This window comes from Candoia aspera, chromosome 7, assembly GCF_035149785.1.
Source record: "Candoia aspera isolate rCanAsp1 chromosome 7, rCanAsp1.hap2, whole genome shotgun sequence".
NCBI lineage: Eukaryota > Metazoa > Chordata > Lepidosauria > Squamata > Boidae > Candoia > Candoia aspera.
In genome coordinates, this window is record NC_086159.1 from 38,748,930 (window position 1) to 38,765,157 (window position 16,228).

At 39.3% G+C, this 16,228-nt stretch overlaps 2 protein-coding genes across 3 annotated transcripts in view; one reads left to right on the top strand and one right to left on the bottom strand.

Annotated features, from left to right (window-relative positions):
* The window catches only part of TMTC3 (transmembrane O-mannosyltransferase targeting cadherins 3), a 31,768-nt gene extending 24,460 nt beyond the window's left edge, over positions 1–7,308 (bottom strand). The window contains exons 1-3 of one of the 2 annotated variants that reach the window (XM_063308958.1): positions 7,223–7,308; positions 3,851–3,978; positions 709–828 (exon numbers count right to left, since the gene is read on the bottom strand). The gene's annotated coding sequence lies outside the window, so the exon portion shown is untranslated. The remainder of the gene's footprint in view (positions 1–708; positions 829–3,850; positions 3,979–7,222) is intronic. The other variant, XM_063308957.1, reaches the window with a different exon arrangement.
* Positions 7,309–7,801: 493 nt separating this feature from the next.
* CEP290 (centrosomal protein 290) overlaps positions 7,802–16,228 on the top strand; it is a 58,258-nt gene continuing 49,831 nt past the window's right edge. Inside the window, exons 1-3 of the mRNA XM_063308959.1 lie at positions 7,802–8,088; positions 12,525–12,645; positions 12,733–12,810. Coding sequence (XP_063165029.1) covers positions 12,544–12,645; positions 12,733–12,810 — 180 coding nt within the window. The 5' untranslated portion in view covers positions 7,802–8,088; positions 12,525–12,543. The remainder of the gene's footprint in view (positions 8,089–12,524; positions 12,646–12,732; positions 12,811–16,228) is intronic.

The following is a 16,228-nucleotide window of genomic DNA, read 5'->3' on the forward strand; positions in this document are numbered from 1 at the left end:
TAGCAAGTGCTGACATCTTGGCATCCCCTGAGCTGTAGCAACTGTTGGTACTCTTTCTGGATGCAAGGTCCAAATGAAAATCCCAAGACTCTTCAGTGAATCAGCAGTTGTTGAAAAAGTATGGGTACTTGCAACTAGTTGTACTGATTGCAACCAAACAAAATACATATGCTTTCAGGTTCAAAAGCACTTATGAAAAAAAAAATTGGTAAGCAAATATATCTTACTAGAGAATCTTTACTTAAAACGTAAAAAAAAAAATATTGTAACAGTCTGGACATGGTTCATGTAACAGAGCCTTAGCTAAGAAGTAATGGCTTATATAAAATTATATAAATTATGAGTCCAAAGAAAAGTGATAAATATGGTCTCTTCATTTCATAACCAATTGTTTTATCAAGCAATAACAGAATATTAAAATTTCCATATAGAGAAAAAGGCATTTTCTTTTAGTGAATGAGATCAACCATCATAAAAATAAAGCTTTTGAAAGGATTGCTCAAACATTTGATCTTACAAGTAATCTTGAACTAACATTTTGACTTGATCTGCTCACCAAAATGTTTATGCCTGGATTAAAATAATAATGCATGATACAAAGAATTTCAGTCATGTGTTTTATCTTAGAATGAAACAACAATTAAAAAATAGAATTTGGGGTGAGTATCCAAAAATCAACTGAACATGTTTATAGAACATTTAACTTACCACTCAAGCATAGTATTTCTTCATTTATGCATTTTCTTCAAGACCAGTCATTTCTAAAACCTTTTTCCAATCTGTAGTACTATCAGGAAGTGATCTGATACAGGTGCTTATGGATTTTTACTAGGAAAAAAGGGAAAGAAGAATAAAGACCAGTCTTAGGAAACAGATCAATTTCAATTAAACCACTATAATTCAGTTTCATTAAATAAAACTGTACAGAAGATACACACTCTTAAACTATGCAAAATATTAAAATATGCATAATATTAAAATATTATGACAGTATTAAGACTTCTCCTCCAAATAAATAATCTGAGAAAAACTTGTGATTAAGCCAGTTCCAATATTAATACACATAGTCCTCGTTCAGTGACTGCAATTGGTTTCCCTGAAATGGTCACTAAGCAACACGGTTGTTAAGCAAACCACATGACTGAGAAAGAGAAAGACACTGGTTGCTGCCATCTCATTCAGATAAAGTTCTCTCATACAGTGTCCTGTTCCTGATCCATTTTCTCCCCTTTTTTTGCCAGGTGAAGAGATTACTTAAACAAGCTAACTCTTCCTAAGCTGCTTTTCTCCCCAGCTCAATGCTTTCCTAACCCCAAGTTAACAAGCTCAATTCTGTGACCTTAATTAGTTGATTAGAACTGTCCTTCCAGCTGACAGTTGCTGCCTGAAACTGACCAGACCTTAAACAGTTTCACACTGAAGGCTTTTGTTGTCCTAAATGCAGGCCTTGGTCAGAAAACGAATTTTTTATTACCATTTATTACTGTCATATTTGCAAATGGTAGCCATCAGAGGCAGTTACTAAATGAGGACTACCTGTGACAGGCACTGTAGTCTGACTTTATGAACAATCTAGTAACACTGAAAATCAAATTAAAAATAAAGATTGAAGTAGACAACAGACTAAAGACACAGAAATAGAATGTTTTCTGCTTAGCAGTAAATTTCATAATTTCCTTAGGACATACAACTTTCTGCCCCCTCCCTCCCACATATGTTCAGTTAAAAGAATCTGAACAGTAGAATTGGGAGACTCTGAAGCTCAGAAGGATATTGTCAATTGGAATAGACTGGACTGGCCTAGCTCAAATATAAGAGCGTCAGATTTTCATTAGAAGCTCACTGTGAAGTGATCCTGGGCACATATTAAAAATGGCTGGCTTACTGTTTCTATTAGCTACAAAGCTTATTGTTAAGCCTAGGAGATGGTTTTCTGTTAGCTCTGCATAAAGTGTTGGAATAATCATTCCTTGCAGTTTCTTAGCAATTGCTACTTTGGCAGAAAATCCAGGATAGCCGTTTTGGATTTCACCATGAAAAGATCTCACATGCACATCAAAATATCACATCTATCACCATCAAGTATTACTTTACTACCGCTGCCCCCCCATTGCTTCTCCCATCATTTAAAAATGACAAATTAATGACATGATTTCAAAGAGCCTTGCTTATAAAGAAAAAATGCGTAGTGAAGGGACTGTGGTTCATGACAGAGTATAAGCTTTGCATGCAAAACTCTCCCAAACTGTTCAGTGTCTGCATTTTAAAAGTTCCAAGTAGTAGATGATATGGAAAACCTCTTCCTTGGAGCCATGAGAATACTGCCAGGCATAGCAGACAACACTGGACTACCAGCAACCCATGTATTAAATCCCATCCCGCTAACTCATCTCCAAATGATTTCCCAATCCCTCATTAGTGAAAAGGAGGCAATTCAAATTTTAGCCATGATTTTTTTTCTTTAGTTCAGTGTTTCTCAACCTTAGCAACTTTAAGAAATGTGGACTTCAAATTTTAACTCTATTTATTGCTTCTTTTAGGCTTCATGGATCAATTCTGTCACTGACAGTATTTTCTGCCTCTAAAGATGAAACATCTTTATTGTATATGACTACTGACATCAAACACAACTGAAGACCACCTGGTTTGTTTAAATATCTGATGCTGAATTCCAGATTCCTGACAGACCCCCAAATTCCTGGAATTCTATAATTCTGATTGTCTCATTCTACATGATCGTCTAATTTCCAGGGATTCCTGGTCATCCCTTCTGCTCTTGCATACCACAGAGATCCCTATACAGAAAAGTCACTTGAATTTGTGATGTGAAAAAAGGGGGCAGAAAGGTCTGGTTTTATGAGCCCAGCTGGCCATATCTAAATATTCAATGGCAGAGGTCTTGAATTGCAGCTTAACTGGTATATTAAGCCAACTATGTCTTTCTACTTCCCTTAAGTAACCCAATATTACTGAATGCTGAAATAGGATATTAGATCTAAGTGGGCATATGGAACTATCCTTTACCTCCCAAATATCATGACTAAAATCCAGAGGAGTATACAGGCAGTCTTCGACTTACGACCATTCATTTAGTGACCAAAATTAAGACAGTGCTGGAAAAAGTTACTTATAACCAGTCCATTATAAAATTTACTTTATAATGCAGGTAGTTTATGATAATGACTGTTAATGTAAGTACTGTGCATCACTGAACCAAAAAAAATGTAAAGGTGGTGAACTGGGATATATGTGATCAAGAACAAAATGGGCAACCTGTAACAGCAACCCATAAGTTTCACATGAGCAAGGTTGATGAACTGATTAAGGACAATCGGTGGATCACTCAAAGGGAAATTGCTGTCATGCTTGGCATTTCACAGGAATATGTGGGTCACATTACTGATGTTCTTCAATATTAGAAAGTTCGGGCAAGATGGGTTCCTTGTATGCTGATGACAAAGATGAACACCTCCAGAACTGAAATTCGTCAGCAATTGCTCTCACATTACAAGAAAGAAGGTGAGGAATTTCTCCATAACACTGCGACAGCCAAAAAAACATGGACATATCATTATGATGCAGAAATGAAGCATCAGTCCATGGAATACTATCATAAAACGTTATCTGGAAAGAAAAAATCATCTAGGCTTTGGCATGGTTACAGCTTTTTTGGAATGCAGACGGCGTTATTCATATGGATTTCCTTGAACCGGACACTACTATTAACTCCACATTACACTATTTACATTGTGACACTCAAAACTTTGAAACAATTAAGCAGAGTTTGGGAGCACAAGAAGGAAATTTGTTGCAAAATGACCAAGAGGCAAACTGCAAAGTTGGATCTCACCTCTTACCTCATCTACCGTATGGTCCAGATTCAGTGTCATGCGACTTCCATCATTTTCCAAAGTAGAAGGAATAACTTTGTGGGCATCTGTTTAACTCAAACGAAGAGCTGGAAAGAAGTGTCAGGACCTGATTGAAAAGAAAAAGTATGGAGTTCTTTGTGATGACTTTAAGAAACTTTTCCATCATTGGCAGAAGTGGGTAGCGAACAGGGATTATGTGGAGAAGTAAATACAGGTAACAGAAGAGCTCATTACAAAGGTAATTTTCCTGTTTCATTTATTAAATTATCCATATTTAAATTAAAGTTATGGAAGTGAGGCATTACTTCTAATTAAACTCTCGTATTAAAAAAAAGTTCTATGTGCTCTTACAACATGCCTCTTCTGTTGAGACAAAAAAGAACCATCTATCTGAAGGCAACTTATACAGCAGTATCCTACCACCCTCTGTCTTCCCTCTGATGCTCCTTATCATACTAGTTTAACGCTGTCTGGGTTTTTTTGTTTTAGATTTTAGATTTTTTTTAATCTGCCTTCATTACATTTATAAATAAGGCAGCAAACATACCTGATACTCTTTCCTCCTCCTGTTCTCCCCACAACAACCCTGTGAGGTGACTTGGGTGAGAGAGAGTGACAGGCCCAAGGTCATCCAGCTGGCTTTCATGCCTAAGGCAGGACTAGAACTCACAGTCTCCTGGCTTCTAGCCAGTTGCCTTAACCACTAGACCAAACTGGCTCTTTCTAGGGCAGGTGTACAGATTTCTGAACAAAACATTGGCCAACTATCATCTATATTTTTATTTTTTAGAATTTCTGAGATCAAGAAGAATTTGTATAAGAAGATTATGCTGATAAGAAGCTTTTGAATTGCAAACATTACAAATTGTTTTTAGAGTAAATAAATTAAAACAACATAATAATAAAAGTCAGATAGGGCAAGGAGTCTGGCAGTACTAAAGGAGTTACCCATGAGCACAATGATGTTCATTTGGGCCAGACTCCTTGTCCCTGAATGATATCTATATATGATCTGTCTTTTAGAATGGTATTTCCCTTTTTAAAAATTCTGATAAACTTCAAAACAATCTTTTAATGTGGCATGAAAAGCTGATTCCACTGGGGAAGTAAAAACCTTTGGGTTCACGAAGAGCAGACAAAAGTAACTGAACTATATCTAGAATATTATATACAGCTATAAAGTATCTCCCCCCCAAAACCCAACTCTATAGTACAGGAATTGAGAAACATGCTACTTTTGCACTGACTGCTAGATGTTCTAAATTGTATTAATTAATTATTATAATCGCTTCAACATTTACATATACACACAATTAGCTATGTAAACAACTGCCTGATGATTAAAAAAATGCACTTATTGGGCACCTATAATTTGTTTATTGGTATTTAGGGCAGGAAATGAATGGCTGATATATCCAGAATATTTATATAAAGCACTGAAAATTGCCCTATACAGAATCCAATATTTGGCTCAACTAACCTAATATTGTTGACACTGGCAAGTTTTTTCCTAGGATTTCATAGGCAACCTACAGAATCCTGAGTCTTCTAGCATACAGAGTATGTACTCTACCACTGAACCTTTTTCTGTGTGCGCCTTCAAGTCAGTTTTGACTACTGGTGACTGCCTGGACAAGTCCCTGCAGTTTTCTTGGCAACATTTTTGGAAGTGGTTTGCCTTCTTCCTGGTCTGAGAGAGTGGGATGGGCCCAAAGTCACCCAGCGGGCTTTGTGCCTAAGGCAGGACTAGAACTCACATAGTTTCTAGCCTGGTACCTTAACCACTACACCAAACTGGCTCTGTACTACTGAACTACAGCCCCCAAATTCTCCTTTGTGTTGAACTTGATACGTGATGACTTCATGGATATTTCCATGAAGCTCACTTGGCATCAATAAAAAAAAATGGTTAGTCATTAATTTCTTCTGGGATTTTTTTTCCAATTTCCCTGTCTAGCCTACATTCCCGGGTCTCCCTTTGAAATATAGATCAGACATGACCTGCTTAGCTTCTGTCATTTGCTGAGGCCTTAATAACCACAGCTTTGATATGGTTCAGGGTTATCCTTAAAAAAAAAAACCAAATAACTGCATGAATAAAGAAAACAGCATTACAAAAAAGGTTCAGCACTGGTTGAAATGCAGCAAGACAGAACAGGACAAACAGAGCAGTGCAATACATCAGTGTGAAATAAGGAGACCAAAGTAGACGAAGATGTGGTCTATGGGGAAAGAAACCGAATGGCCAGAACGACTTTCACATAAACATGTCAGATTCATGCCAATCTGAATACTGTAAAATATACATGCCAGTGAAATCTAAATTGTATTCAACTGACTTTGGGCCAGTCACTGTCTCTCAGCCCAACTCACCTCACAGGTTGTTGTTGTGGGGAAAATAGGAGGAGGAAGGAGTATTAGGGATGTTCCCTGCCTTATTTATAAAAATAATAAAGGTGGGATAGAAAATAAAATAAAAAATAAAATAAAATTAAAAAAAATAATAAAATTTTTTTGCTTATAGACTACCACTGTAGGATATCCAACTTCCTATATCATAAGTAATTAATGCATGTATGGGTATTTCTTCACCCCACTCCCAAATTACACAGGCCAGACTAAGAACTATGCAATATACTCACTAGTGGGCTTCATACTTTTTAAGTTGTATAAGTACTATGATTAATACACTATGATAAGAAGTTTCCAGTCTTTGCAAAATATAAGTGATATACAGAGTTTGCAAAGACATCATGTTCCAAACCTAGCAAAAGTCACACTTTTGCCAGACAAAGTAGCTATAAATGAAGCAGGCAGATCAATTTCAGTAGGGCTTTAAGCAAGTGTCCAGCGTTGGCCCTTCAAAGCGAACAATATGTGAAGTTGGGCCCATATGAATTATGCAGCTAGGTAACAAGTAGAATACATCTTTAGGTTCTGCAATCCCCACAGAGAAACCATTACAGTTCCTAATTGGGATCGTCACATGTGTCACGTGAGAACCCTGCTAACCTTTTTGGAAATTAATGCAGTAATTGGCAAGAGAGGAACGTATTCACCTTAAGGAGAAACCGATCGCAACCTACAAAAAAGACTGCAAAATTTTAAGACCAAACAACATCGTCCCTCGGGCTTAAACTTCACATCTGACGAACAAGTTCTGGTGCTTTTCTTCTCCGCCCTCCCCGTCCTTTTTCTTGTCCCATTACATTTGCATGAAAAAACAGCACGCGCATAAGTTACCCAGCTTCCCAAAAGATCCTGATCGACTCTGTCCCCGCGTGTCTCACTCCACACGATTCTCTGCTTGGGATTGCCCGGGACGAACCCTTTTGCCCCCCATTACTTACTCAGCGGTAGCCGCAGACTTAACTCGCCATAAAACCCAAAAACAGAACGATTGAACGACCGGAGCCTCCCTCCTCAACTACGCATGCGCAAACACTCACTCTCTTTTCCCTATACACCACTCGACAAGGAGGCTTTTGGCACCTCCCCCACCTCCCTGTTCCCAGCATTCCAAGCGGCGGATATCGGAAAGAGATTGTCTCCAGGTCGTTGTTTGCCTGAGTAGGACGTGTAGTCTTTTCTACGCCGCTTTCCCTGGATGGCCGTTGTTCCTTAGTAGTAATCTGTACGTGCCGTTTTCTTTCCAGTACGCGCGAGGGTCCCTTTAACTCTTGTCACCCAGAAATGCGGCTCTCTTGATTCCCTGGGATTCACTTAACATCTGCGCTACATCGCGCCGTCCAACTCCGAGCACTGTAAGCGGTTCGAGCAAAGCATTTTGGGACTCGCAGTCTTCGTCGCGGACTGCCCTCTGGGCATTGTAGTCCCGCGGGAGTTTTGAGCGGGCGCTCGTGCAAGTGGAAGCTTATCCGGGCTCTTCTAAATGTGGGCGAGGGCTGTTTGATCGCGTTGCTTAGCAGCGGCCGTCCCTTCCTTCCCTCCTTTAACGACTGCGGAAGTCAGCGAGGGAAGACAAAGGAAGGAGGCTGAAGGAGGCAGGAGAGGCGGTGGAAAGTAAGCGAGCTAGCAAGGCACGGCGCGGGGACGGAGAGGCTTGTGGGGAGTCGAGGGCTGATTCCCGTTTCTAGCCAGGGTTGAGTGAAGGGGACCGAGCTGACGCTGGCGCTATGGCTGGCATCCTCCGGATTCTGACAGCCTTTCTGATCCTTTGGGGGTACAAAGCCTCTTTCCAGGGGATACTTTGCAGGTGAGGCTGGGGTGGTTCCTTACGTGTCGTACGTGCCGTTATAGGCCGTCCAGCCCAGCCCAGTCCAGTGGCGGAATAAACTTTGCAGGATTACAGTTCACTTCATTACATACATGAAATGTTTCTTGTGGTCCAGACACTTGTGAAAAATTTGCCTGCATGTATTCTACCTCTGATGACATGATCACTAACCCACAAGTGCTTCCGGTATAATAGGCACTCCCTCCCACTCCCCCATAGCGTGGATAATCCTAAAGCATCAAAAAATTTTGCCCCCCTTAATGTCCAGCCAGATTCTTGAAACGGGAGAGAGAAGCATTGGATGGGCACCGTCAGCAAGTGCCAGATCTTGCTAGTATGAGCTCATGTTTCCCTATGCAAATGAGTATGATTCAAATTAGAGTATTTGCCTTCCTATTCATAGTCTGCACAAGTGCTTGGGTTACACTACTTGTTGAGAAAGGGGGGGAAATTGTGGTTTTATGAAATTGGAACATTACATTCCAAGAGAGTAAAAACTTCAATTTGTGAAGAAAAAGTGCATCCCTTGGAATGATGGAAGCCATGTCAAACAATAGCTAATAAAATAACATGGAAGTGAAATACCCTTTTAGCTTCTCCATTGTTTAGAAAAAGTACCTGAAAAGAAACAGGTTTTGAAACTTTGAAATTCCAAATCTTGTCTGAAGTGGAAAATATTGATCCATGTCTTAGCTGTCATCCCAAATAATGGTCTTAAACTTATAGGAAGGTAGATTTTTGTTGAACGTTAAAAACATTACAAGCAGTTTAGGAATGAAAAGGTGTAATGAGCTCCCTTTCACTGGATGTCTTCAGGTAGAAGCTGGACAGACATCTGTTTGGAGTGCTTTAAAGCAATAAATTGGATTTAATTACCAAAATGAGTTCTTCAGACTCTATTATTCCATGATTGAGCTTAAAGAGTATGAAATTGGTCTGGTACTGGCTATTCATAATATGTGAATCCAGACCCTGTGATTCAGAACCATTGTTAAACTATTACTTGGTATAATCCCTTCCTCTACTTGATATTTTAAAAACATTTCTTAAAATAAATAAATAAAGTCTATGCATTGTGGCTGAAAAAGAGTGGAATTTTTCACCTACCCAGAAGACTGGAATCTCCCCCCAAATTAAGAGGAGGTGTTTCAGGTGTGTACTGTTTCTGTAAAACTTGATAATGGATTTTGTATCTAGACTTTGATTTTTTATTTTTCTGTGATGCTAACTCTGACTTTTATTATTTCTACATACAATTATGAAATTGGTGTTCAGCTTGCAGCCCTTCTTCTGTACTGCAGGTTGGTTTCCAGAAAATACATTTTTCTCTGTAGAATCTTCTTGAAATAGAGAAATCAATATTACTAATTACAACATAGGGACAGAGGTTGCTCTATTTGTAGCAGGCCAGTACTCTCTGGTGGTCTCTCCAATTTTCTTTTGGATTTTGCTTTTTAATTAATTTGCAGGCTGCTGTATTCCATTGTTTGGGGAAGCTCATTTATCTTTATCAACACTTTGCATTTTACTGTTTAAAGTAAAAAGTATTTATAAAAAATTATCTTATTTTTTAAATAAAAATTAATCTTGTTTATCTCCTATGAGATAGATCTGTCTCCCACAGGGATAGGAGGGGCTTTTATGCTACATGGACAGGAGATTACACCATTTAAATAATTGTACTTTTTTCATTTTTTACATTTTAATTGCTGTTAGGACAGCACAGGGCATGAGGGCTATATATTTCTCACTTGAGGTACCCCGTGGAAGGTAGGTACAGTATATCAGCAAGTAAAACCAAGCTGATACCTCAAAGTAGGAGATAGGATCACAGTGTGAAGGCCCACAGTGCTTCTGGGAGAGGGAGCTGAGACCTCCATATTTCCACCCTATGGACTTAGCTATCTGCTAAACTAACCATGGTTTAGTTCAATGTGTGAACCCAATCTCTAACTTGAGAACCTTTCATTCAGGAAATAAAGAGGTAAGAATCAAGGTGATATGTCTCATATACTAAGGAAGAAGGAAAATCCCCCTTCAAACTCTGATCTTGTTTCCCAGGACCAAAAAAATTGATTTCTGAATCCCACAGAACAGTGCTTAAAATGATCAAAGTATTTTGTCTTACATAGTATTAAAACAATATTGTGAAACAAAAGTTTAATGGAAAAGCCATTAGTATAGAACAATGTTGGATCCAGATTTACATAGTATTGCTTTTATTCCATAGATCTGGTAGGAATTGAAATTTGTCTCGAACCCCATTTAATGTATGTGAAATTAACTGTACAGTGCTTCTCTTTTAAGACACATTATATAATAATGAGCTCATATTGAAGTATCACTTCTGGAACCTAGGAAGTGTGCCTTTTCCATCATGGTTCCTGCCCTATCTGATATTCTTCCCCTTGAGATCTGGCAGGCCCCCACCCTCTTAACCTTCTGGAAAGCTATTAAAAACTGGGTTTTCTTCCAAGTGTTGTGATAGCAAGGTTGGAGCCTGGGGGAACTGTATAGCTGGATGGATGTAGGTGGATTGGGCATGCAGTTTCTCTTGTATTTTTTTTTTTTTTTAATTACTGTTAGCCGCCCAGAGTTATGTCTCATAAGATGGGAGGCCATATACATATTTTAAAATAAATAAACAAAAAAGAGGACTAATCGTGTGTTAACCTATAGTTATTCTAACCATGGTGAAAAACACACTAAAACAAAACAAAACATACTATTTTATGGTTTAACATGGTGCATGAATCCAGCAACCATTGATATACATGAGAAAGTTATTGACTGGTTCCACACATTGTAAAACCTTTTAGAAAAGCAAAACTGCTTAATGCAGATGGAATCTATTCAGTCATTATGGAATGCTTACTGATATGAGGAAAAATGGAAAACAGAAGATTGGGGGGAAATTTGAATGGAATATTCCAAAAGAAACTATAGTTTGATGACTTAGTCAGAGCTATACAACTTTTCCTTTGCTGAGGGTTAGAATTGCTTGTTGACCAGTGCACTGCTCTCCACATTCCAAAAAGTAGTCGGGCATTTAGGATGTGAATGAGATTTGATTTGATTTCATTTACATTTAAATTTAACATACGTTACATTAACATATGTTGTATTTAATATAATCTCAAGATGGCAATTATACTGTGAGAGATTGGCATGTTTAAGCATATCTCACAAAACTGCATAAAAATAATCTATATGGTTATAATATTATGCACAGTTTCTTGGAAATAAACTCATTGAATTTGATAGCACTAGTCTTGATAGAAATAAGACTTGCAATCCTAGTTATAGATGGTTTCAGAGGTATAGTCATATAGAGCCAATTTGTGCAATGAAAATTGTGAATCTATGGCCATCCCAGCTAGAGAATTCCAAAATATTACGGATAATTGTTCTGAAATAGTTCTGAAATAGAAGATTTCAGACATGGCAGACATTCACAATCTGCCCAAAACTTTATGGTGATCAAGTACTTCATTAATATGAAGATTAAAAACAGGAGAATAAAAAAAGTAAGTGTTAAGGGATCCCCTTAACATAATACGTACGACCAAGTAGTAGAATGCATACAGAAACAGAAGTTGGGTCATTTCCAAACTTAAGAGTTGTTTTCAAGGTTTGCAGATTGTTTTCGTATCAGCTTTTAACAGCTGTCCCCTCCTCATCTTATGGTATTCCAAAGTGAGCAGCTTGAGGAACTATACATGGAAATGAAGTAAAAATATTTTGAGTACATCAATAAGAATTTTGGCTTCTAGTCTTAAATATTGTTTAATTCATGTATATAACATCTAGTAACACTGAGGGCCAGTGTGGTATAGTAGTTAAGGCATTGGACTAGGAAGTGCAAGATCAGGTTCTATTCCACCCTCAGCTATGGAAGCTTACTGGATGACTTTGGACTAATAACCACTCAATCTAAACCTGCCTCAGAGAATTGCTGTTAATGGGGGAAAGTAGGTCTTGTACTGTGCATATATACAGTATATGTGTGTGTGTATGTGTGTGTGTGTCTATATATATATAGACACACACACACATACACATAGACAGACACACAAGCACACACACACCATTCAACAGTGTCCGATTCTCGGAGACTGCCTGGACAAGTCCCTACAGTTTTTTTGGCAAGGTTTTTTGGAAATGGTTTGACATTGCCTTCTTCTTACAGCTGAGAGAGAGTGACTGGCCCAAGGTCACCCAGCTGGCTTTGTGCCTAATGTGGGACTAGATCTCATGGTCTCCTGGTTTCTAGCCCAGTACCTTGATCACTATACCAAACTGGCTCTCGTGCTTAGATATAAGAGCTTACTAAACAGAAATACTAAAAATGCTATACTAAATAATTCAAATGTAATGATATCTTTTCAAAGGGACTACTTTTTCTTTTCTTACAGAGGTAGATGAATATTCAGGATGGCACCTATTTTGGAATGGAAGAAGATTATGAGAGTAGATCCTGATGCTTTGCCTCATCAAGAGGAACTAGCAGATAATTTACTTGAGACTGTGGCCAAGGTACTTTGCATGATGCATTCAATATGTCAATAATTAAAGATACTTTATGTGTATCTTCTCTAATACTCACATTTTATATGTTTTTAGGTTGATGGTAATGCTTTGAAAGATGAGAATCCTGAACATTTAATTCAACTTTTTAAAATTTCTCAATCACTAATGAAGGTCAGTACTGATATATCTTTAAGATTTCTAAATAACATATTTAAACATGTATGATAAGACCTTATTTATTTATGTATTATACAATGTAACCCTAGGTGTCTAACAACTATCAAACCACTATGAATATGTAAAAAAAATCCCCCCCCAAATTAAAAAAAAATCACATTCCAGCCAGGTTACCATAATAACCCTGTACTAAACTACACATGTGCTGGGATCAACTCCCATCCTGACCCAGCTTCTGGGGGAAGAGCCAGGTTTTCAAGGCCTTCCAGAAAACTAAGAGGGTAGAGGCCTTCCGGATCTCAGGGAGAGGCTGTTCTACAGGATAGATGGTGCTACAGAGAAGGCACAACAGTTGACATTGTTTAATAGAGAGGATCTGGACTGCACCCACCTAATTTGATCTGGTGGGATGAGCATATACCCACAAGGAGAAGTAGTACTACAGATAATCTGACCCTGTGCCATTCAGGGCTTTAAAGGTGGTAACTAACGAATTGCACCTGGAAAGAGACTGGAAGCCAGTACAACTCATTTCCCTGTAGTCTAACACAGACAAACCTCAGAGTGCCCAGAACTGTTTACCACTGCATTCTGGACCAGTTGAAACTTCTAGGTAGTCTTCCAGGAGAGCCCGTATACAGTGCATTGCAGTGGTCCAATCAGGAAGTGACTAAGGCATGAGGGACCACGAGCAGTTTCTGGTCCAGGAATAGGCTCAATTGGCACACAAGGTGGATTTGTGCAAAAGTTCCCTTAGCCATGGCTGCCACCTGCTGCTTGAGCAGGAGCCTTAGACATCCAGGAGGATTTCTAAATTGCACATCAACTTCTCCAGAGAAATGCTACCTCACTGAGAGTTAAAGAAGACCACTCTCCAGATTTAGGAGGCCCAAAACACTAGAGCCACTCCATCTTGTAGAGTTGAGTTGCAGCCAGTTCTTCCCCATCCAGATCCTCACAGACTCCAGATACTGGGTAAGCACCTGTACGGCAGCACCTGTATGGCATCACTTGTCCAGCTTGGAGTGGAGATGTATAGTCCCCCTCTTTGGGGGGAGATGGGTGGCAATGGAAGCTTGAAAATAAATAAATAAATAGCTGAGTATCATCAGCATTCTGAGGATACTGCACTCCATGCCACCAAATGACCTCACTAAGCAGCTTCATATAGATGTTAAATAGGAGTGACGAGAAACAATCCTGAGGCACCCCATGTAAGAGGTGCCTAGGTCTAAATCTATCTCCTGTTACTGACACCAACTGGAACCAGCCATAGAGGAAGGAGGAAAATCATTGTAAAACGGTGCCCCCCAATCCCAACCCCCTAAGCCAGTCTAGAAGGCTATCATGGCCAATGTATTGAAAGCTGCCGAGAGATCAGGGCCAGGATGGATGCACCATCCCTATCCCAGGCCCTCCAAAGATCATCTACAAGCATGACTAACACCATCTCTGTACTATAACCTGGCCTGAACCCAGACTGAAAAGGGTTCAGATAATCTGCTTCCTCTTTCAAGGGTCCTTTGAAGCTGAGTGCCTAGCAGCCTTTTAATAACTTTCCCTAAAAATTTAAGGTTGGAGACTGAATGAAAGTTGTCCACCCTGTCAGATCCAGGGATGGCTTTTTGAGAAATGGGCAGCCCACTGCTTCCTTTAAGGCAGACAGAACCACCCCTCTTGTAAAGAGGCATTAACCACTGCTTGGATCCAACTACATGCCATCTCCCAGAGACTTTAACCAGCCAGGAGGAGTATGGTACAGAGCTCACAGCTGCAAGGACCCTGTGCATTTCCTCAGGACCAACTGGCTGAAACTCCTCCCACATAATGGAGCAAGATTGTGCCTCAGTCACTTTCATAGAACCTGCCCAGCCAGAGTCCAACTTGGAGCAAATCCAAATAACTTTATCCAACAGATTCTTTGAATAGCCCTCACAGTGGCCCTTCAGAGGCTCCCTAGACCCCTCTTTACCCCAAAGGGACCTAGTTACCTGAAACAAGGCCACTGGTGGGTTATTGGCAGATGTAATAACAAGGTAAATCCTAATAAAGATTATCACTTGTGCCTTTTTAGATTTGTTCTTTGCCTTTCTCTCGTAGTCCTCTAGGCATCTCTTGCATCATTTCATCTCCCAGAGTGTCCCTATAAATCAGGACTGGGGGGGCTTTATGGGATCCATGGACAGAGAGTTCTCACAGGCACGATCCGATCTGAGTCCTTCATTGCACACTTATTTCAAGCTGTGACTAAGGGCCTCAGTTGAACTATGCACCAGAGCTCTGGGAATAACCCCTAGTTCCCTCTGAAAGCCTACGGAATCCATCGATTGCCTGGGGCAGGCCAGTTGAATAGGCTTTTCGTCCCTTGCATTGTAATCCTATATGTAAGCATTGGATGTAGTTATGTTTGTGTTTATAAGGGTCAGTTAATATTCCTGGAACCTCTAAAATATTTACAAACATATATCAAAGGTCTTGGCAGCACTTTACAAAGTTTCACCCCCCAGAATAGACCTCCCTCCCTAAATAAGGGGTATTTTTTTTTTATCCTGCCTTTATTATTTTTATAAATAACTCAAGGTGCTGAGAATACCTAATACTCTTTCCTCCTCCTATTTTCCCCACAACAACAACCCTGTGAGGTGAGTTGGGCTAAGAGAGTGACTGGCCCAAAGTTACCCAGCCAACTTACCAACAACAATTAATAGAAGTGAGCATGGTTTGCTAAGTATTTAAATACTACAATATAAAAGGTACATAGAAAACATTTGTGGGGTTAATGTAGGGAAGGAAGGCAAGTGTCCTGAGAAGGAACACTTCCTGAGAAGGGAAGAGATGAGGAAAGGAGTTTGCGTTTTTGCAAAACTGAAATAGGTTAGTGAACTTTAACATCATTGTTGGGTAAAAGGACACAGGGCAATTTCACCACTATAGTCTTTCCCCCAAAATTGGCAGTGGCTGTTTGCCATTATTGTTGTCAGCAATAATACTAGTCCCTGTAAAGTCTTCCAGGGTGGATATTTATCCAGATTATGAGTCAGCCAACGCTAAGCTCTTTTCCTCTTAAGCTCTTTTCTTTTCAGCGTCTGTTTCGCTTCTGCATCTTTTCTGTCTTCTCAGAATAGACCTACCTCCCTAAAGCCTTCAGGTGGTTTCTCCTCAGATACTTCTGTTTTCTATAATCTGTTTTTTCTTTAAACCAGCTCTCAGTTGATGGGTGATATAACCTTTGCATCAGCTGTTTATTGACTCTTGGCATGGCCATTTCATTGGTCATTTCATTGATAATTGAGAATTCAATGCTTATTCAATCTTCATTTTATGGAACATGTTACTATTAGGTGAGCACATTTTAGGTGTTCAATTTCTAGATTGTGTATTTGGTGATGTGAATAAAATACCTTAGTTTGTA